The sequence below is a fragment of the Cupressus sempervirens genome, chromosome 9 (genome assembly GCF_028749045.1).
Source record: "Cupressus sempervirens isolate cs-2001-9-10 chromosome 9, ASM2874904v1, whole genome shotgun sequence".
NCBI classification, from domain to species: Eukaryota; Viridiplantae; Streptophyta; class Pinopsida; order Cupressales; family Cupressaceae; genus Cupressus; species Cupressus sempervirens.
In genome coordinates this window covers 612941851-612966195 of record NC_143126.1, presented here as the reverse complement: position 1 = coordinate 612966195, position 24345 = coordinate 612941851, and the positions used below count along the sequence as shown (strand labels likewise).

Sequence of the window (24345 nt, the reverse complement as noted above, 5' to 3'; positions counted from 1 at the left end):
TCAGTACAAAGTTGCCAACTGTCAAATCTCTTTCACCTTTCGTCGTGGGATCAAACTGTCTGATCCATTAGCTTTGAGTGATCGGGTTAAACCTATCCCCAACCTTTAACATCGAACTAGAACATCCCTAAGGGTCACTAAATGCCATAGGGCTGCGATCTTTGACGGGGCATTTCTCAGAGCTCGTGTGAGGTATAGATGCGATTCTAGTTCCTATAGGACCATGTTGCAGAGACCTATAGTAGCATCTGTCTTTTTTGGAGATCTTTCTCTGTTTTTATTTTGTGACGCCATCTCAGGTGATGCTGAAACTTGTAGTGTTGGCCAGTACAAAGTATCTACTACTGTTATTAATTAGTTAAAATTAGTTAAGGATCAAGAACTTTAATAGTGCAGGTAGCACCATATTTGCTTTTCTTATTTCAACTCAGGCTAGTGGCCTTGGGATCAATTTGGTATGTCTTTCTTGATGTGTTCCCAGATTCTAAATATTAATTTGAACTCAGTTGACATGGCTGTAATGATATGTAGGCAATACTTTACAAAGTGTTTAATGGTTATCTGATTTCAACTTATTATATGATGCAGTCGAGTGCCAACTTAGTTATCATATATGGTAAGCTGTACTATTTAATTATTTTCAAGAACTAATGCTTATCGTTCATCCAAATTTAGTTGTTATAAAGATGCAAATGTTAGTGAATAACTTCTTGCTAATACTATTCTTCTATCAAATCCATATTTCAACCCTTTTGTGGATCTACAGGCTCAATCACGAGCCCATAGGATTGGCCAAGAGAAAACTGTGATTGTATATCAATTGATTACAAAATCTTCAATGGAGGAAAAAATATTGCAGCGATCAAGAAGAAAATTGGCCATGGAGAATCTGGTTATGAATTCTGATAAGAATGGAACTATTAAGGAATTGCATGATATATTAATCCATGGTGCAAGGAATATTCTCAATGAGCATGGAATTGCTGCTACATCTATTAAATACATAGAGGAAGATATAGAAAACCTACTTAATAGAGAGATTAATATGAAAGAAAAGGACATTTCAGAAGAAAATAGTTATCTTGGTGGCATCCAGAGTATGTCAATTACTCAAAATGAAGAGACAAAACCTACAGTTAATGGGAAAGAGTGGGAAGACCTTCTTGGACCCATGAAAGAAGTTATAGATAACGAGGAAGAGCTAGGAAGGGGAAGTGACAAAGGAAAGAAGTAACATATGCATGTGAGCCTATGTTAGATGATGATGATGAATACTCACCATCTGCTAGTAGCTCAAGTAGTGATAGAAGCTCTTTAGTGCACATGTACATAAACACAACAAATTTTGATAGAGAAGTAACAAGTGCTATAGAATTATCCACTGAGCAATGTGAAGTGAAGCCTCAGATTGAATCATTAGTAAGCAAAGAATCTAGTTATGCACTTCATTCTAGCAGCACAAATGTTCCAATTAGAAATGTCTATTCATCAATGCCCTTTCATTTACAGGACTTGGGAAGCCAGGATACTCAAGCTGGGCATGATCCCTCAAAGTTTTTCTCAAAATATATTAATGATCTTAATAGAACAACAAAAAATTGATTGCCACCTTTGGTGAGGTAGTCTCACTCATTTTACAATGAAGGCCAGCCATCTACAATCCAAGGTTTTAATTCAACTAACAAATGGAGAGCTTCTCAAGATACTGATTTCTTTCATGGAGTTCCTAATAAATCTCAAGGTTCTCATTTAGGTGACCAACTGCCAAGAGGTCCACGAATAGACCCGCTGATTTCCCAAATTGGCAAAAGGGTAGATGCAATTCTGGAAAAAGTATCCCAATCAAAGAGAAATGGAGATCCTAATGAATATAAAGTTATTGCAGATCAAATGGGTGTATCTCCTTCACTGACAAATATAATTGCTTCCAGAGACTTGAGTTGAAATGGAGATTGTCAGTTCCCAAACATATCCTAGTCAAGTAGATGACCCAAATGTTGCTTGAGTAAAGGGATACTAGTTTATTAAGGTATCTTTATGATCCCACTTGCTTTCAGTTACTATTTTTTGAGCAGCTCGCCAGCTGCTTTGGTGTGATTTTTGTAATATATAATGTCCTCATACAAGTACATGCCATTTTTTGTAAACATTTTCTGTTGTAAAGGGTTAGTGAGCAATATTTGTAATGTCCCTTAGTTGGACTAGAGAATATAACTATTAAAATCACAAAGCTTCCGTGCTGTTGTAATGGAGATTATGTACAATAATTTTGCTAATTTTGATTTGGTTAATAATACTGTAAGTGTATACATATGTAAGAATAATCTGGTTCAGTTTAGGATTGAAATTAGTTTAAATGTCAAAAAGTGCAAAAATTGCAAAAGTTGCATTAGCAACTTTTTGCAACAAATTGACAACTTTTTCAAAAACCACTCCCAATGGCTAAAATTGCCATGGGGTGGTTCTACCTACCTAGTAAAGGCCTTTAAAGGCTCTAAGCATCTGATGGATGAGATATAACATTTTACTTGCCTTTTGAATTAATAAAATCTGTTATTTCTAAGTTATTCTGACTGGTTTTTCTGTAGAGTATGGCTTGAAAGGACTGGAGGATGAATTTTTTTGCATTGGTTGGATAGTACTATTTATTTTTGGAGCTTTGGAGTTGGTTTCAGGGTTCCATCAATCTAGGAGTTCAAGTTATAGAATTTTTTTGGTCACTGCCTGAGAAACCCTCAAAACAAGGGTTTGGCCAAAGAAGTGGCCCTAGTTTGAAACTCCACCATTGGAAATTCTTCCAATTTTGCATGGAGTAGGCTAGGGTAGTGTACTATCATATTTCAAATGCCTGGAGATAGGAGGTTGCAACAGAGGTTTATGAAGGCAAGCCCTACGTCTAATATTGCCCATGTATTAGACCTTGTTTGTGTAATTTGATGGAGAAATATGAAGAATAGGAGTTAAGGAATTGGTGAAATAATGAGACACCTTCATTTGGGTTAGGAGAAATATTTGGAGTTGGAAGATTGATCCCATGAACCCATTTCTTGATAATTGCCTTGTAGACCACGCCTAAACTTGCTAATTAGGCCTGAGTGCATGGTTGGGATTAAGACATGTTGGAATGGAGTAGGGTCTTGTAACTTTGGAGTCCTTTATACTTCAAAAATAGTATCTAAAACTGTCTCTGTTTTGCCAAGTCCTTTGAAATAGTTTTGTGTTATTGGTGGAAAATAGTGATAAGAGACCTAATAGCCTACTAGGTCTGTTACAACAATTTGCATTATAGGTTGTTAACAGGGGTTCCAATTAGTGTTTTACCTTATTTTGGTTGTATTGAAGTTGCCCCAAACCACTTTTGGTGTTGGGAGGTCTTGGAACATTAAAACCCACTTTGTTACCTTCTGGGAAGAACGTCATTGCTGATCCAATAAGGGGAAGTTAGATTCTTGTCTCCCTTGGGTGAGTGGAGTTTGTAACCTATTGGAAAGTTGTATTACCTATGCTATATTCATTTGGAAGTGAGTCATAACCCTCATTTAGTCCTTGTGGAGTTAGGAGAATTTGGGTGGTAGGTCGATTTGTTTGGTGCTTCCTTGTGCATACTCTGCATCATCCCCCATCTTGAGTCCTTTCTATGACATGCAAGGGAAATCTTACATAGTCCAATTATAAGTTTTTTTAAATATTTAAATTGTTGATTAACACTCTTCTCTCATAGCAATTTCAGAGTTGACTCAATGCATGTTTGTGCAATAATTTGTTATATGTTGGTAATACAATATATTAATTTGATAATATTTAAGATTAACTTGAATAATTAAACTTACAATTTTTTTACATAGAAAGAATCATTTATGACCATTGCATTGTACTAAAATGAATCTAATCTACACATTAATCTAGGACACCTGCATGGTTGATTATTGTTTGTATGAATACAAATTTGGTGTAGTTGAAGAATTTGACCTTGGATAACACAAGATAACACAACTCTTGCGATCTAGTGATCCCTCCCAAGGTATTTTCCATACCACTAATCCTCACAGAAAACTTAAGACAAAATATATGGGTGAAATAGAGGGTAGGAGCATAGTTATAATATCACTTTGTGCATTGTGTTAATACTATAAAGTGTAGGATTGGTGCAATGTTGATTTGTAGGTAATACCATTATAGATCTTGCATTGTTACTGTGCTTATTGGGCCCTCCATTATATTATTAGTTGTTTTATCTAATGCTCAGTGTATTTTGAATTTGATTGCTTCGATTTGGAATAAACTGGTAGCAGATATTATTTTTGTTAAGGGAAGTGTTAGGTATATTACAGTAATGGATTTCTTTCCAAGGCATTTGATCCTTTTGTGACTGCCTCGGAAACAAGTCAAGCTATCAAGCAGTGCCTCTTAAACTTTGTGAGATCGATCTTGACTGATAAAGTTTATTGCTGATCAATATTGTATCAAAAATTCAAACTAATTAGGTATTGAATTAAACTTGATAAACAAATGACAGAGAAGGAAAACTTTAAACACGAAAAAGATCATAAATCATATGACGATGACATATTGGAAATGATTAACTTATGTTTAAACAGTGATAAAGTTTATTGTTAATCAATATTCTATCAAAGTTTCGAACTAATTAGGTATTGAATTTAATGTCATACATGAACATATCTAATTTACCGTCATACATGAACAAACATATCATATGTTAACCAATAATTTCATGCATCAAATAAATGTCATACATCAAATATAAAATGTCATATATACATCAAATGTATATCAAATATGTCCATTGATGCCTATATATACATGTCTATCAACTATATATTTTCCTTCCCACGAGGGGAAGGAAACAAATCTCTTGATGTCTTTTGTCGTCATGTGGAGGGAGACGATGGAGATGATGGGGTCCTCCTGACACGCTCCCTCATCCTCTTGTTGAGGCTCTTCTTTAACTCGAGTTGATATAAAAAAAGTAGATATGAATCAATAATTATTATACATTAAAATCAAATATATGTACACAAAATTAATTTTTTTCTTACCGCCATCAAATAGTCGCTCTGCAAATCCACCTCGAAGGCTCGTGGACGATCAGGTGTAATGAGACCCTACAACAATTCAATCAATATAATCACTTATAAATAACATTAGAAATTTTTATACTAACTATTAGAAACAACAACTAAAACCAAGAAAATTCTTTCATACCTTAGTTAATTGCTGTGAGCTAGCCATAGTTGCGGCCACTCCACGATCGATGGACTGTCAGAGCTGAGGAGGAGTGTCCAATGTCATGAGTTGCATGTCATACAATACAAGTTACATGTAACATGAAACATGAAACAAATATAATCAAATGAATTAAATTAACATGAAACAAATGTACCTCTATGTAGCTCGTATGATGTTTATGCTCCGAGTCCATAGTAAATGTCGACAGTCCTATAGAGAACTGATGCACATGCATAATTTTTTTTGTCAATCCTTAATATGATTACTTAATAAATATATGTATTAATTTAAATGATTAAATCAATACATACCTCTGGACTCTTGGACATGGCAAAAAATGGGGCTAAGGGATTTCTACTAGGCCTGCCAACACTCTGACCCTGAATTTTGAACAATGTCAACAGATGCTAATTAATTAATCATTCACTATACATATGAAATGTGATCAAATTAGTAAATTATAATTGTAATTTACCTGTGTGTCAATGCCAAATGTGTCACTTAGGAACTGATCAGTGACGAGCCCATCATTCGCACCATCTCTAGCATGAGTGCCAAATGTGCATAAGGATTTGCATGATGTGCACATGTGACCTGAGTGCACTGAAGGCTCGCCCTCAACTAATGGACTCGTGCAATGGATGAGCGTTTGCGTCAAAGCATTAATGGTCCCTAGAGTGCTAGCCTCTACATGTTCCTTCACAACTGAAGGAATAGTCACATGCTCACCCTGTGGCTTGACCACAGGTGCCCTAACTACATCAGGGTCACGACATGCCCCCGACCTCTCAAATGATGACCCCCCACCTCTACCCTGGGAGTCTAATAATTGGGGATCTCCCCAAGGACAAACTCACAATACAATTTCTTTAAAAAATACATGGGGACTTTATGATTGTTGCAAGGAGGGGCATCAAAAACCATCCACCATCTATCCCCAAAAATATTTCTAATAGCATCGTGTATGCACCAATGGATGGGGAACCATTTAGTACCCTCTCTAACAATATTTTGTTCATTGGGTTTTCTAAATAATGCACATATTCCACCTTTTGGTATATCTTTTTTTTTTAACATCTTGATATGACAATTTATTTGCATAAAATCTTTTTTGCTCATCCCTCTTAACCTACCAAACATCTAACTGACCACTAACTGAAGCTATCTGGGTCTTAATGGGTTCGAGGGACAATGCCAATTGAGCCCTCATTGGATTGGTTTGTCCAAATTCTTTCAATCGACCAATGAGTCCTTCTAATTCAGTTTTGCCTCTTTCTATTTCATTTATTATATTTTCTTGTGTGCCAGGCGAAGGTCTTGCAATTGGTTCAGGCTGCAGAATTTGTCGTTCTTCTTGGGGAGGGTTTTGGTTTTGATTTTCTTGAGGGTTTTGAGCTTCTTGGGGATTTGCCGGTTGATTATTGACATTTCCTAATGAAAAATCAATTGAAATCTAAATAAATAAACAAATCTAAAGAAAAATTGTAAAAACCCTACAAAACAATATAAAAAACATATCAAACAATGCAAAATGAAATTTAGGTCACATATGGCATGGGCGTGCTTGTGATCTCAAATTTTGCTAGCGAGGAGGCATATTGGCAAGGTGGCTGGCGAAAAGCTTTGTTTTCTCCAATTCGCATACACGTTGCTATTGGAGGAAGGTTAAAAACAAAGATAAAATAAATGGGCTTCGGATATGCAGCCCATTTATAAAATTTTGATTTTTTTAAAGCGCATACATGCTATTCAAAAATGAAAAAAGAAGAAGAGGTTGTCACCTTTTTGGCACCACAACTTGGTGCATATACCCATTTATACAATGTTTCTAAAACATAGATCAAGGCAAGCATTGTCATGTATTGGGCACATGATGATTACCAATTGTTGATTAACGAGGCCAAGTAACTTATTGGTATGCTAATTAACCAAAGAGTAGTTTTGTTGTATTGTGTGTATTCTTATAGAAATGATTTCTTTATTGCATCATTTTTACATAGCTTTCTTTCTTATTCACATTAATGTCAACCAACATGTCTTTTACAAAATATTATAAAATTGAGCCCAAAAATCATAAAGATCTCATTGCAAAGGTTACTTTGTCTTGTCATTGAAAGACTACTAGATGCAAACAACAATGAGGCAAAAAATTATCTATAATTTATTTAGTTGTGTTGCCCCATATCTTGTACATCCAATTATCAATTTTTTACATTCTAGTCTTTTTACCATTTTATATGGGCTCAAGCTTTTAATTTCTAATAAATATTTGTTTGGGATTTTTAAAATTGTTTAAATGCTTCTCATATCCATACCTTTGGAACGAGCTTTGCTTTTGTGAAAAATGTTGAAAACCCACAAGTTATGTTTCATTGCTCGATTTGCTTAAAATGTCAAAATTTCTAGCTTAAAAGGTTTTAAATGCTCAAAATATGAGCATTTACAACTTAAAAGTGCAAAAAGTGCAAAAAGTGCTCAAATTTTGTGCAATCAAAATCAAATTGGTTTCAAGTGTTCAAAAAGTGAGCATTGGTAACGTAATCTAAGCTATTAATGTTCAAAATTTAAATAACTAAAATGAAATAAAAATGTGAGTGCTTAAAATGTGAGCAAAACACACAGACACACACAACACACACACACACACATGAGGAGATCATAGTAGTGATGACTGAAAAGTAAGTATTTATAATCATGTAATTGGAAATGCTTTCCTTTTTCGCTTCCTTTTACTCACAAATTCCTCTTTAGTTTTGCCATTTTCTCAACGCACTCTCATTTCAAAAATAATACTTTATTTATTGAAAATTACTCCATGTGTGATTCTTATTTATTTATACAATATTTGTGTTTTTTAGAAGTAGCATTTCTAAATTTGTATCTCCTAACTTTTATGAATTATATCATCTTCAGAATTCTTAAATTTTGTAGTTTATTTTTATTGTTTGTTTATGATTATTTTTCTTCAGTTATTTTTGTGAAATCATTATATTGATGAGATGATGCAGTGCAAGGTATGGAGAATCCCCAAAGGAGATGTCCAAACCTCTAGCTAAGAGTCACAAAGTGGAATCAACATAATACAACAAAGATATGATTCAAATACCAACACTTTTCATTCATAGAATCATAAGATTTTCATAAAAATATGTTGTTTTGTAAGGTCTTTCTAGTTACAACTGTTACAATCAAGAACAATACTCAAGACTGAAATTCGATCACCCATACCCAGATTTACCATCTCATAGGATGCTCACATCCCCCTACTACATGCCTCATTATCCCTTGATTGCCTTCACAAGATCATAAGCCCTAAATTTATACATAAGCCAACATAGGTCATCATTCACATTTGCACATACATCAAGACCATTCAACCGTCAATTAAGATAAACTCATAAAACAAAGGAACTTCTAAAATCGATAAGCCACCATGTCGACCACACAATAATCCTTTACAAAATTCCTAGTGAATCACTTAAGCGATCCAAAGCTCCTGTCGCAAGCTAATATCAATAAACCAATCAACCACTTGTAGCAAACCAATAAACAAAATTAATGAAGAATAATGAACTGGTAGTGCAGCGCAACCCAAATTGATGAATAGGAACCAAAAAGTGAATGCGACCTAACTGGTGAACAGAAACTGACCAGTAACTATTGGTAATATGGCTAAGTATATTTTTAAGTGTTGTCATTTATGACAACATACATATTTTGGTATTTCATTATGAAATCAATGTTAGAAAATTGTCTAAGTATTGCTCAGTTTGCAGCAACATAGAGAAAGATTCAGTAAGTATAGATGACAAAGTTTGAGTTAGCTTATGCACAATTAAGGAATGATAGATGACTATGTCATGATGACATATGTCAGTGCACAAATATATATAGATAGTACAATAACAGTCATAGTGGAATTATTACTACAGGTAATTAACATACAATAACAGAGCATGACAATAAAACTAATTGTATGACTTAAACAATTATTTTGGTAACAAAATAATTACTTGGTCACAGTGGGCCAACATCCTAGATGTTAACCTTGAAGTCATTTTATATTTAGCCAAGCATGTGGAAGTTGTACGACTGATTGATCAAGAGTTTTATTAAATTGCAAGGTACAAGTAAAGATCATATCTTGCACAGATAACGACGAAGTAAAAATGTGATGTGGATTTTGTTACCTTTAGGTTCTCTCTTCATAAGAAAGTCAAGACCTTCTTTAAACTTCTTGTCTTCTTCATCTTTTTCTCGGTTGCTATTGACATCATCTCTACTTGCACTTGCACTTCTTGTCAATGTAGGTCTATCTCTTTCTATGTTGAGAGAAGTCTCCACTCTAGGAAATTCTCCATTCTATTACATCCACATTTCAGATGTTTATGATCTCATAAGAAGAGTCTCTCTTATAAAATTAGGTGTACAAAAAGAACTTGTTCAATCATCTTTGCTCTTTGATGATAAGCAAGTGTTAAGGCCTTCAAGATTTTCCACGCAACTTCAACTTTTGTCATTGTACCTCTACAACTCTTAATTCTTGTATCAATCTCTTATATTCTAGCAAAATAAATTCTCATAGTTTCATCTTCCAACATTTTAGAATCTTGAAATAAACATATCCAAGTTTGCAATCTAGCCTTCTTATAATGTTCATCACCTTCAAATATTATTTGTAAAGCAAGCCTAATATCATTAGCAAGTCTTAAAGTTTTTACCTATCCATACTCTATTTCAGGAAGAGTTGTCAACAATGCTTCTCTAGCAAGCATATTCTACATGAATAGATCTTTATGAGCTTCTTCACAAGAGTCAAGCTTGGCTTCTTCAATCAAACTCTTCTTATTTATTGTAACCAACTAAAGTTCTAGATCCATGCATATCAAATGTGTCTTCATCTCTCTCTCTCTCTCTCTCTCTTTTTTCTCTGTATATCATAATTAATTCCATCAAACTTTAGACTTTCTTTTTTGAAATGTGTCATGGGTCTCCTTAAGATGTTAAGCTTTTCTTTCAAGGACTTGATGCTTTGATAAAAATTGTTAGAAAGTAAAGTCCATCGAGATCACTGAGAGGGGGAGAGTGAATTAGTTATGCATTTAAAACAACTCTCAATATCTTTATTTATTCCAAAACATGTAAATAGCAGATGCAACAACCATAGAGAGATAACCATAAACGAGAACACCATATATGTTAACTAGGGAAACCCTTGATCTGAGTGAAAATTGCGATGGGAATGATGCCTACAAGATGATGTACTAATATAAAAGTTCCTTATGAAAGGATAGACCCTATTAAGAATCAATGAAATATGACCAGTCCCTATTAGGAGAATTTGAATCCCTATTAGGAGATTCCAACCCTATTAGGAGTTGTGGCAACCTTGTTATGATTTGAAAGGAGGACAATTGAACCCACTGTCTAAATAGCCTCAGAAACAAACTTCACTAGACAATCTTCCAGATAAGAATATTCAAGATTAATGAATTGAATAAATAAAAAATTCTTTGCCAATAAAATCCATTTGAATCTCATAGTACATCAATCCACATTAATCTTTGCTATGATCAAAAGATATTCACATTCAAGTTCACTCACACAATAACTATCCACACTGGATCTCACTTTCAAGTTCGCATTACAAAAAATGATATCACTAATGATTACAACCAAAATAACCTTTTCTTTACACCAAGAATAAGTATCGAGTCAGTCTTGAGGCTTTCCTAATTTACAATAATAATATATTCAATAATCTTGAGATATTACAATACACGTTGCATTATGATTTTACACATTTCAATATTACCAACAAACTATTGGTTCACTGTCTTCATAATTTTTCACATGATGTTCTTTTGATTATGCCTTCTTAACCAATGCATCTTTGTCATGTCTTCAACCTCTGTCTCAATCCACTTAGGCCAATTCCATCCTTGTGAGGAGATAAAATCAAAACAACACTACCCACTTTATAGAAACAATGTCTGAAAGCTTCCTTTAGTAAAATCCTCATAACTCAAACCGATCTTCATATTTTTGTACATATTCATAGTTGTAGCATCTAGACATTACTAATAAACATATCCTCAAGTGCACGTAAGATGATCTTTAATCCTCAAAAAATGCTAAACACTTCTTCCTCCATAACTCTACTAGTCTTCATAGACTAACAATTATGTTGACATCAATGACAAACACTATCATGAATGCAACACATAACCACTGAATCATGTCTCGAATAATGCTAATATACTCCCCCATGGGAACATCATCAACATTCATGCTAACGTGAACTTGTGACCAAGCTCTGATACCAATTATTACATGATAAGGTTGTCATTGAACAAAAAGATCGACCTATTAATGCCTAATACAACCACTAGACTTATTAAAAACATGAGACAGTTAAGCCATGAAAAAATCCTGAAGGGGAAAATTGGCGGTTAGTTCAACAAATACAACATGTTTGCTACCTCAACAACCCCAACAAGTGTCAACAATCTCCTCTACTTCCAAAAAACTCGACTACAAAGAACCCTAGGAATTTTCATTCCTTTCAAGAGAGTTGTGATGCTTTATAATTTCTTATGAGTTGGCAAATGTGTCAAAAATGGTCATCAAACTATCAACTTTGAATTAAAAATGATCAACTGAATTCTTAGTGGAAATTTAAAGTTCTCATGGAACAACTCTCTCTCTCTCTCTCTCTCTCTCTCTCACACACACACACACACACACACACACACACACACACACACACACCTTCTGACAGTTTTTGCGCTAGTTCAACTAATTTTTCAGAGGTTATGGCTATTCAACAACAACATTTTGTTGATACTATTCCAAAATCAAATTCTAAAATCTTGTATGATAATTTCAAAAGAAAGTCCTCTCACTTAAATTAAAAAAAGTTAAATTGATATAAGAAATACATCAACATCCTCATGCACAATTTCAATATTGTTAGATGGAACCATACTAAAAGGGAAGAAGGAAGTCAGGTTGTTTTATTATTTTGGTTAAATCAACTTCTAATGAGAATGATATTGATTTTGATTTTTTTTTTCAAGATTAAGGTATTTGGGACATAAATAGACACTTCAACGATATTTTGAATGTTGGTTACAATCTTTCTTTAGATTTATGATACCAATTATTACTATGTTTCTTGGTCTATACATTTTTCTAATATTCTTCTTGTTTATCTTACCATTATTAATTTTATTATTAGTATTTTAAAATAATTTTTTAACATAAAAATAAATATTATTTTTCATACTTAAACATAAAAGATCTCTAAAAGATCAAATGATTATACCATGACTACGTTTTCTTAGTACTTGCCAGTAGGCTAAGTACTATTGTGACAATTTTTGGATTTCATACATTAACTAGTGATTAAAACTAAATGGATCGACCAATTGCAATTTTCTATTTTAATTTTTTTAAAAACAATTTTCAAATTTATTTAGTGTAAATGAAAGATTTTTAACTTTATAAATTTTTTAAATTATTTGTTATTAATTTGATTGGCTAAAGAGATTTGAGTTTATACGGACCAGTCGATAACATTTTACATTTTTTAAATCATAATGTAGTTGTTTCTTATATATTATAATAATATATTATTATAGTTTAGATTTTTAGAATTCAAGTACTTTTATTTAGTATTTTTAATATAGATACATTGAAAAATTATATATATATATATATATATATATATATATATATATATATATATATATATATATATATATATATATATATTTTAATTTATAAATTTAATATAAAATATAGAATTTATGACATGCATTATTTAAAAGGCAAAAGCCTACAACGCAACATTGCAAGCCTCTCATGTAGGAAGTCTTGAGTTCGAATCTACCTTTGTTTAACATATAATAATAATTAATTCTAATAAATAATAATAATTAATCTAAGATTTAAAAAAACATAAAATGAATATAACTTTATATAATTTATATCAAGCATCATATATCTATTTTTTATTTTTTTATACTGTTATAATTTTAAATAAATAAATGTTTACATATATATGCTTATGCAAACTTCATCATTATAACAATATCTTTTCTTTTTCATTTTAATTATATTATAAAAAGTAAATTATTCGATTTACAAACCCAAAACGGTGCTCAAGCCTAAAACTTCACTCAGAGGGATACCTAGCCAAATTGGAACCAGAATTACTGTTAAATGATCTTCTCAGTTTTTTATGGTTTTCATATATTTTATCAAATGTTTCATATTGCTGCTACCTTCAAAACGCAGATGCGACGTCATCTGCTCATTTCAACGGTAATGCCAGTTTGAGAGTACTTTGTAAAGAGGGCTGTTTCAAGGAGGTTCTGCGCATTTTTCTGACTGCAAAAAGCCCTCGTGTACGTTTCTACACATGTATTCTTATATTCTGCAACTCCTTTGCCATGAAAACTCTTTCGAAGGGCAAACAAATCCACTTTCACATCAAAGACAGGAAATTCACTTCTGCTATAAACCCACTTTTGCAAAATACACTTAACATTTATGACAATTGCGGAAGCTTGGTGGATGCTCGTAGAGCCTTTGACAACGTGTCTGAACCAGATATCTTGTCATGGAATAAAATAATTGCAGCTTACAGAAGGCAGGGTTTTACTCGGGAAGCATTAACTCTGTTCCATAAAATGCAACGAACAGCTATCCAACCTGATCATTTCACCTTCTCTACCATCCTCCCTGTATGTGCCAATGCGACGTCTCTAAAACACGGTTTGGAAATCCATGGAAAAATCATTAGATGTGGATGTCAATCCGATATTATTGTGATGAATACCTTGATTGATATGTATGCGAAATGTAACAGAGTAGAGAAAGCCCATGAATTGTTTGACAAAATGCCTGACAGAGATGTGGTCTCTTGGACTGCAATCCTTGCTGGATATGCACGGAATGGACTTTTTGAGAAAGCCTTGCACAGTTTCAAGCAAATGCAGTTGGCTGATATAAATCCAAACTCCGCAACATTTGCCACCGTGCTACCAGTGTGCTCCAAAATGGGAGCTTTGGAACAGGGTATAGAGATTCACCAAGTAATAATCGGAAGCGGTTTTTGGTCAGATGTTGTTGTTTCGAATGCGCTGATAGATATGTATGCTAAATGTGGAATCATACAGAAGTCGCGTGATGTGTTTAACAAAATGTACAATGCAGATGTTGTGTCATGGACTGCTATGATTACAGGATATGCTCAAAATGGTGATCTTGACGAGGCTTTGAGGCTTTTTAAAGAAATGCCTCATAGAAATGTGGTCTCATGGACTGCAATAATTGGTGGGTACGCACAAAATGGGCTCGTTGATAAGTCCTTTGCGATGTTTGAGCAAATGCAATCATCAGGTGTCAAGCCAAACTCGGCAACCTTTGCTAGCATTCTCCCAGCATTTGCCAAAGCGGGAGATCTGGAGCATGGTATGAAAATCCATCAAAAAATAGTTGAGTGTGGATTGTTGTCAGAAGCTACGGTTATAACTGCCCTGATAGACTTGTATGCAAAATGTGGAAGCATGGATAAGGCATGTGAGTTGTTTACCAATATGTCTCAAAGGAATGTGGTTTCATGGACTGCAATTGTTGCTGGATATGCGCAAAATGGATTTGTTGACAAAGCCTTGGAATCTTTTAAAGAAATGCTATCAGCAGGCGTAAAGGCAAACTCAGCAACTCTTGCCAGTATTCTCCCAGTCTGTGCCAGACTGCGATCTTTGGAATATGGTATGGAAATCCATCAAATAATAATAGAGTGCGATTTTTTGTCAAAAGTTGTAGTTGTTACTGCCCTGATAGACATGTACGCAAAATGTGGAAGTATAAACAACTCACGTAAGTTGTTTGAAAAAATAACTCAACGAGATGTAGCCACATGGACCGCAATCATTTCTGGATATACACAAACTGGGTTAGTTGAGGAAGCCTTGGAAATTTTAGAGAAAATGCAATTGGCAGGTGTAAAGCCAGACTCACCAGTCTTCGCTGGCATTCTTGCAGCTTGTGCGAAACACGGAGTTTTGGAAATAGGCATGGAAATCCATCAAAGAATAATTGAAAGTGGGTATTTGTCAGATGTTGTAATTGCAACTAGTCTGATAGACATGTATGCAAAATTTGGATATGTAAATACGGCATGCGAATTGTTTGACGGAATGCCAGAACGAAATGTGACCTCATGGAATGCAATGATTATGGGTTATACACAAAATGGGCTTCTTGAAAAAGCCTTACACATTTTTAAGGAAATGCAATTGGTAGGTGTAAACCCAAACTCAGCAACCTTTTCCAACATCCTCCCAATTTGTGTCAAAATGGGATATTTGGTGGAGGGGTTGGAGATCCATCAAAAAATAATTGAATGTGGATTTTTGTCAGATGTTATCGTGATGACTGCCTTGATTGATATGTATGCAAAATTTGGAGGCATACGAAAGGCATCTAACTTGTTTGATAAAATGTCCCCACGAGATGTAACATCATGGAATGTGATGATTGTAGGATATGCACAAAATGGCCTTGTTGATAGAGCCTTGGAGACTTTTAATGAGATGAAATTGGCAGGTGCAGAGCCAAATTCATCAACATTTGTTAGTATCCTCCCATCATGTGCCAAAATGGAAGCTTTGGAAGTAGGTACGGAAATGCATCAAAAAATAATTGAAAGTGGATTTTTGTCAGAAGTTGCAGTTGCAAATGCCTTGGTAGACATGTATGCAAAATGTGAAAGCATACATAAGGCACACAAATTGTTTAACAAGATGTGTCAACGAGACGTTGTCTCATGGAATTCAATGATTGTAGGATATGCACAAAATGGACTTTTTGATAGGGCTTTGGACACTTTTAAGGAAATGCAATTGGCAGGTGTAAAACCAGACTCAACAACCTTCTCCTGCATCCTTCCAGCTTGTGCACAACTTGTAGCTTTGGAATTGGCCATGCAGATTCATCAAGGAATAATCAAAAGTGGATTCTTCTCATATATTGTACTCGGGACTTCCCTGATAGATATGTATGCAAAATGTGGAAGTTTACAGAAGGCTTGTGCACTATTTCACAAAATGCCTAAAAGAGATGCGGCCTCATGGAATGCAATGATAGTAGGGTTTGCACAAAATGGCCTTCTTGATAAATCTTTAGTTTATTTTAAGAAAATGCAGTTGGCAGATGAAAAGCCAGAATCATCAACTTTCACCTGCATACTCCCAGTTTGTGCAAAACTTGGAGCTCTTGAGCAGGGTATGGAGTTCCATCAAAGAATAATCAAAAGTGGTTTTTCATCAGATGTTGTAGTTGTGACGGCCTTGATTGACATGTATGCCAAATGTACAAGACTACAGAAAGCCCGTGAGTTGTTTGAAAACCTGCATCATCCAGGCATAGTCTCATGGAACACAATGATTGCAGGATATGCAATGCATGGCTATTGCAAGGATGCCCTTCAACTATTTGAACTTATGAAGCATTCTGGAACAAATCCAGACCATGTAAGCTTTATCTGTGTTATATTTGCATGCAGCCATGCAGGTTTACTGGATGAGGGATGTAAATCATTCATTCATATGAGCAACTCTTATTGCATCAAACCTACAATGAATCATTATGTATGCATGGTTGATCTTCTTGGCCGTGCTGGCTATCTTCAAGAAACCCTAAATTTTATCATCAAAATGCCAAGAGAACCTGATATGGTTGTGTGGATGGGTTTGCTTGGTGCTTGTAGATCACATAAGAATATTAGGCTAGGAGAATTTGTTGCAAGATTCCTTTTTGAGTTGGATCCTGGAAAAACAACACCATATGTTCTTCTGTCTAACATATATGCAGACGCTAGCATGTGGGGTGATGTTCAGAAGGTAAGGGTATTGATGAAAGATAGAGGAATTAAAAAGATACCTGGGTCTAGTTGGATTGAAGTCCATAAAACAATACATAGTTTTTGTGTGTGAGAGCGAATAAAAAAACATGATAAATACAAAGTTTTTGTAAATAAGAGCGCATCATAAAACATGAGCTCTATAACTGAAGTTGTAATCTTGTATTGGGAGATGAAGGCAGCAGGGTTGATTGTTCCAAATACAAGATTTGTATTGAACGATGTTGAGGAGAAGGAATTGCTTCTCAGAAACCATTGCGAGAAGTTGGCAATTGCACTTTGTTTGTGTCTTGTGGAACGGTTATTAGCTTGTCAAGAATCTTCAAGTATGTGGTACCTTACTCGCTGCAACCAAGTTTATCTCACAAGATCATTACAAGAGAATTTGCTGTCATTGATGTTGAAGATTTCCATCATTTCACAAATTGAAATTGTTCTGTGGAGATTGTTAGGGATGCTGAGTGAAGCCAGCTGTAAGCACGATCTTGCACTATTACAAGGTGCATGGTGTCCGTATTGCAGTGATAAGAAGTAATCAGGTTTTATTTGAAGTCTGAAAAAAAATGTTTGTGTTTGGAGAGCTATTCCATAGGTTGACTTGGTGAAATGATATTGTATACTATGTATTGCTTCCTGGATATTGGGGAATACTGTATCTATTAAACTGTTGTATAATACTCTGATGGAGTCATAACGTTCAATTGTTTTTCTCTTTCCAAATCCTTGAGGATAGTACTAGTATACGTCAGGGAGGCCCTTGGTTACAAAGAAACTCTGGCCTTTTCTTGATTTTGATACAACCAGGGAAAGCTTTAGTAAATTCTCTGTCTGGGTTACCAGGAGAATACTGGGATGAAGAGATCTTTTATCAATTGATGAAGGCACAAAATCTATGGAACAATTGATACTTATCAGATTTTAAGCATTGATATTGATAAGGTGCTGTCAAATGCCATAAAATTGTGTTCCAAACTTGTGGCAGAGAATTCATTATGAGTTCTCACAGGTTTGCCTTCTTTCTCATAAGCTGGGCACTAATCTCATTTGTATCATGATCTCAAGAAGAAGCACCATATTTGACCAAGAATTTCAATTCCTTCTCTTGCTCATTCAAATGCGACTCTGATGGCATACCCCTCTATATGCCTAAATTCCTTGACACTGACATCACATGGTGACCCATTTCCACACACAAACTTAGATTTCAGTAACTATTCATTTCTACAGGCTTCCTGTCATGCGAGGGGTAGGATCCCGAATAAGACATAACAAACATCTATAACAACACATCTTCAGATAATGGACTGCATGATAAGAAACAATTCCATATAACAACTTATCTTTGATAATTAGTAATAACAATGCCATGTTAATTCAGCGCTATTACACACCAAATGTTAATTTATTCCTTTATATTCAACATCACTTACAACCATAGGATTGATTCCTTTAGCATATGATGCGTTGTCAGTGTCGATTTCTGTCTTTCCTTCTACACCTTCCCTATGCACTCAACATTCCTGTTGAAATCTAACTGTTCATCTCAATCCTTCATCCTCTCATTGATTCATCACACTGGCCCTAGACTCTGCCGCTCTTGTGTTCTTTCCTTCCCACCTTGGCGAGTCTTCACCTAACCCTCAAACTCTGCACACCATTCTTAACTCACCACTACAGTTTCACTTCCATTCACTTTTCCCTTTGATGACTCATCATTCTATCTTCTCAAACGGATTCACATTTCTTCCCATAGTCACACTTCCTTTCCATCGGCCTCAATACTTTTATTCGGCCTCCCAACCAATTCCTCCAGATCTTTTCTCCTCGGTTGGCCCTCCTTTCAACTTGGCCTTAAACCTCCTACCACTTCACTAAACTAACCATCCCCTTTTCTCTTGTTCAAGGACACTTGAAAACATTTTCTGCCAGTTCCATCATTCAGCAACCTTTGCAACTGAATGTAAACCGTCTCTTACAAACTGCTTTGACTCTACTTGTGATTGACCGTTGATCACCAACCTTCGCCACTGAATGTAAAACTTCTCTTACAAACTGCTTTGACTCATTGTGATTGACCGTTGATCGCCAATCTTCTCTTAGCTGCTTATTTCGTAATACCAAAGGTAACAATATTGCTATTCTTAATTCCTGTGCTGTTGAGACAGGAACCGGAGAATGAGACTTGATCCCATGGTAAGGAAAACTATTTTAGTTCAAGCAATGCACCGGCATCAGATTCGGATTGTTGAAGGTGTTTCAAAGATTAATAAGTGCCCTGCTATGAGGATAAAAGGGAAGAATTCGGACGCTACTGTGGTGGATCTGTAGGGAATACATGAAAATCTTCCGTTAGGGACAAAAGGAAGCCAGATGTTGTGCCTTTGTTTACTTTGGTTGAGCCTGGATTTTCGAGGAAAGGCAGGGTCCTACGCACTCCACTTCAAAGTTTGTTGATGAGGTTTGGATTCAAAACTCCATGTGCTCTTTTGTTGTTTGTTTTTTAGCAGGCCTTTATAGTTTCAAGGTCTGTTTCTTTGTAGGTTCTGATTTCATGTCATATTGTTTTCCTTTTTCTGTTCAGGGTTATGGGACATATGAAAGAAGAAAGCTGTTAAGTCAGAAGGAAGTGTTAGAGAAGGGCCTCCCATGAAACCAATGCTTAGATATGATGAGCACAGCAATAGCGTCTCTCGTTTCTGTCGGCATATTTCTGGATTAATTCTTATATCTTGCGACTCTGGAAGGCAGCTTTGTCTAAAATTATATGTACCAAAATATATATATGGCAATTTAAATTTGTCCTGGTGGATTTCTGTTACTCATTTGTCCAATACGGAGGACATTTGATTGGTTTGACTTCTAAAAGGCTTTTGTTCAATTATGGTTATTTTAATTCCTCAGCGGAGAAAATATATGAGAGGTAGACTTACGTTGGGAGGTTCTCACACCATCGTTCTAAAACTTTGGGACTTGGCAAATTTTTGGATTGTCCAATAATTTTTGATTTGATTTTTTGAGATTTTTTTAAGCCTTGCACACTTTAGGGCCAGCAGGGAGAGGTTTAGCTTATTTTCACTTGGTTTCAATTTGATTTTTCAGAACGATCAATTTCATTTTTAGACGGGACAAAATTCCCAAAAACAACATTTTGCAGGATAAAATTGTAAAATTTGTACTTAGACGATTTCTTTTGAAAATTTGGATATAACTGTGTAAATTTGGATAATTTTAAAAAAATGAAATTTTGTTAGATTTGAACTTTTTGGAAAATCTTGAATTTTTTTTGGTGAAAAAATTTCTTTGTGAAGATGAAATCAAATTGCAAAATCGATTTTAGACTCTAGAAATGATTTTATTTTTGTAAAAAAAAAATAAAAAAATAAAAATGGCTTAGTAAAATCGATTTGAATTGAATTGCAAAAATTGACATTAAATGGATTGAATTCGCCTTGAAAATTTTTAAGCCTTTAATAAAATTGGTAATTTAATATTGAAAAAATGACTTTTGGCTAGCCAAAATTCGATTTTAGTGACATTAATTACTAAATCGCCATTAAATGGAAACATGTAGCATCTACAAGGCATTATTTACTTTCTTTTTGGAATTTTGGTCTAATTAGCAATTTTTAAAAATAGATTTCATCATGGCAAAATTAATTTTGTGCTAAGCATTTAATTGGGGCCCAGTTTTGTGTGCTAATTAATATTTTTTTTTGCTCCCAAGGTCCCAGTCGGCCAGCTAAGGATGAGCAAATAGGGTATAAGAGGAAACTCTTTCATCTCATTTCCTCATTCCTCGCTCCTCTTTGGTGCTTGAGCGATTTTTGGCTAAGGGCAAATTTCTTCTTCCTGGGATGATTTTTGCAAGGGCAGATTTCTTCTTCCTTGAACAATTTTTGCAAGGGCAGATTTCTTCTTCCTTGAACAATTTTTGCAAGGGCAGATTGGTATTTTTCTTGGATGATTCTTTTTGCAAGAGTAGATTTGCACTCTTCTTGCTTGGTGAATTTTGTGGGAGCTGAATTTTGATGGAGCCGAATTTTGTGGGAGCCGAAATTTGTAGAAGATAAAATTTTGATTTTCAAGAGGGGCTGTGATTTTCTCCTAGAGCTAGGGCCTCAAGATTTGCAAGAGGTTTGAAATTCTCGAAGTCTAATCCTAAATTCCAAAAAGAAGATTCGGCTATTGGTAAAAGTAATTTCAAATCATTTAGAGTTGAAAGGGGTCCTTAAGCTGATTTCCTTTTTTCATTCTAGTCTAAAGATTGCCTCCCTTGGTTCTACTAGTCTAATTGTCCACCACTTTACCATCCCGTAATAGGGCGATGAGATGGAGGATGTTAGTACAAGCATCCATCCTAAGGGGACAAACACTAAGAAAGACAAAGAGGATATGATGCCCAAAACAACTTTCTTCTAAAAAATGAGGCGAATAACAGATCCAGCTATTGGTAGAGGCGACTTTTAATCATTTAGAGTTGAAAGGGGTCCTTAAGCTTACTTCCTTCTTTCGTTCTAGTCTAAGGATTGTCTTCCTTAGTTCTGCTTGTCTAATTGTCCACCACTTTACCATCCCATAATAGGGCGACGAGATGGAGGATGGTAGTACAAGCAAGAATCCTAAGGGGACAAACACTAAGAAAGACAAAGAGGATATGATGCCCAAAACAACTTTCTTCTTGAAAATGAAATGAAAAACTGATATTAATGTCGGTACAATAAACATGATACAGGTAAAGGCCAGACTAAAGGAAGGACAATCCCCTTTGGCAAAAAAGATATACAGAAGGTGCTTGCACATCATAGCTTAGGCATCGATACTTCCATTACAACCATGATGAGCGACATCGGAGCAACACTTGATTTTGAAGATATCAGAAAAGAGGACATCAATGATGCAAAGCTTGGATCGAGATTGGATGAGCTAGGAAAGGTTATTGTCAAGAAGAGACATTTGAACACCCTTTCCTTCCTCAATGCTTTCATTGGATTTGCAAAAGAATATGAGAAGGATCATTAGAAGACACTACAGGTAGCAAGCAACATGATGAAATCGGCTGAGCTCAAGATAAAGCATACACCTTGTCCTCCCATGGAAGAAGTCAACAAAGGGCTAGCTAGGTTCATTGCCTTAGCTAAAAGAATGAAAGAAAAAGAGAGAGCTATATTATAAGATCATTTGATGTAAGCTCAAATGACAATTTCTCTTTCTTCTAGGATAGGACAAGTGTCTAATTGTGATTGGCCACCATTTTGATGCCTTCTCATTGGTTGCCACTTTTACACTTTTTTCATTGGTCCATTGACGAGGTGGCATCTTCTCATTGGCCATTGGGGTGGCAACCCTAATTAGGGTTTCTAGGATTCAATCTGGATCGTCGGTTTTGTCTCTTTATCTCTACCGTTGGTTGTAATTTTGGCATCTATAAAAGGCCATTTGCTCTCATTTGTAATGGTCAGAGAAAATTGTTGCATAAGATAATGCCAAAATTGCTTTGTTTCTCATTGTTGTGACTTGCATGGTGATTAAGAGCCTTTGGTATTATTGCATGGTTTCTACTTCCAAATAGTTAAGAGTAACATTTGTGAGGGAGTTATGTTGGAGAATTGTTGCGAAGATATATCAAAATTGTTCTCTATTCATTGTTGTGACTTGCATGGTGGATATACATGATCATTTTGGTGTATTGCATGGTTCTTCTCATCTCTCCAATTAAAGTAGGATTTCATTTCATGTTGTTAGAGTAGAAGTAGATGGCTAATTGTATGGTGATGTTAGTGAATGTTTGATAGGGATCAATACTAGACCACTAGCATCCTAGCGGTTTGTTGGGAAGCCTTGTGTGACAAATTAGTTTATTTTTCCTTTGAATCATTGCATCTGTGAAGGTGGGGCCGCTGGTTAGCTTTCATTAGATTCGATCCTCATCATTTGCTAACCTTTCCATTCATAGGAGTAGGAGTAGAATAGTGAGTAGTTGAAGGAGTAGGAGTAGAATAGCGAGTAGTTGGGTAGTCGAATTTCACTCTAAGAAAGTTAAGAAGGTATAAATCATTAGAAGCATTATTGCCTCCTCGTGCAATCAACACTATTTGGCGCTACATCCTCCACCATCACCATCACCATCAACATCACCTGGCACTTATACAAAATCATCACCATCTCACCAAAAACTCAAGTCATCCTTGAATGAATAGCATAAGGCCACCTACGTGATTACCAACAAATCACATCGATAAAACTAAGCGAGTATCTACAAGTGTAAGGAACATTGGAGTTATTCTCATATCCCATGAGCAATAACTTTTCAAGAGAGGAATTGTATGTTTGATACTTCATATCGGATATTCAATTACTAATATGTTATGTGAGTGATACAAAACTCGCATCAACAACTTATAGTTATTGACATGATGAAATGAAGCTTTTTGAAAAATCGTTGAAGATTTTGTAACATTGTTTCATATTACAAGATGCATAAGTAGGATGAAAGAAGATCATGAAAATTTATGATATACGAAATGCACGCTTATCTTCTAAAATTGTAGCTTATTAGTTCTTTCCATTAGGCAGGGGACTAAAGTTTTCACATGCTTCTTCATATTAATTCAGTTTTTGGGAATTACAACACCAACTATTTATCCTATGGTTTAGGTTAATTTTCCTATTAAATTGCAATTTGTTTCTTTTTTTTCTCATTCAATACAAGCTTTTTTCCTAGTGATCTTTTTCTTTTTAGATGAAAAAATTAGGGAAAAATCATGATTGCTGAAAAATATGACAATTGGCATTCTATAAACATTCCACTACATATAATTATAATTATTGCACGGTCTAGGTGTCTTTACTATCCTTCCACATGTTACATTAATCTTTTACATCTTGCATATGCCTATTTGGAGGCAACTTCGGTGGCCTATTTTCCTTCTCACACTTTGAAAACATGCTACATTTATTTTCATGCTGCTTTTTTAGGATACGTTTGAACTGTTTTTTATCATACTCATTGGCTCCTTGCCATTTTGTGGGTAGTCTTTCTTTTTTCTCCACAGAAAATTGTGAGCAAATTCATTCTTACCAATGGAGTGTGGCAAGGTGTATCATCTACAAATGGAGCTATGCATGAATGCATAATGACAACATGGCACTATGCATGAATGTTT

General features: G+C 35.0%; 1 protein-coding gene across 1 annotated transcript; it reads left to right on the top strand.

The window, feature by feature from the left end:
* Positions 1-1099: 1099 nt before the first annotated feature.
* On the top strand, positions 1100-20000 carry LOC149540181 (pentatricopeptide repeat-containing protein At4g21300-like). Its single transcript, XM_089802664.1, has 3 exons — positions 1100-1230; positions 13418-19640; positions 19764-20000. Exons 1-2 carry the CDS (start codon positions 1100-1102, stop codon positions 17253-17255), a joined length of 3969 nt encoding a protein of 1322 aa, XP_089658790.1. The 3' UTR covers positions 17256-19640; positions 19764-20000.
* Positions 20001-24345: the final 4345 nt, after the last annotated feature.

Coding starts and splice junctions, on each gene's coding strand:
- LOC149540181 (XM_089802664.1), top strand. CDS start 1,100: ATGTCAATTACTCAAAATGAAGAGACAAAACCTACAGTTAATGGGAAA. Junction 1,231..13,417: donor GGAAGTGACAAAGGAAAGAA/GTAACATATGCA, acceptor ACGGTGCTCAAG/CCTAAAACTTCACTCAGAGG.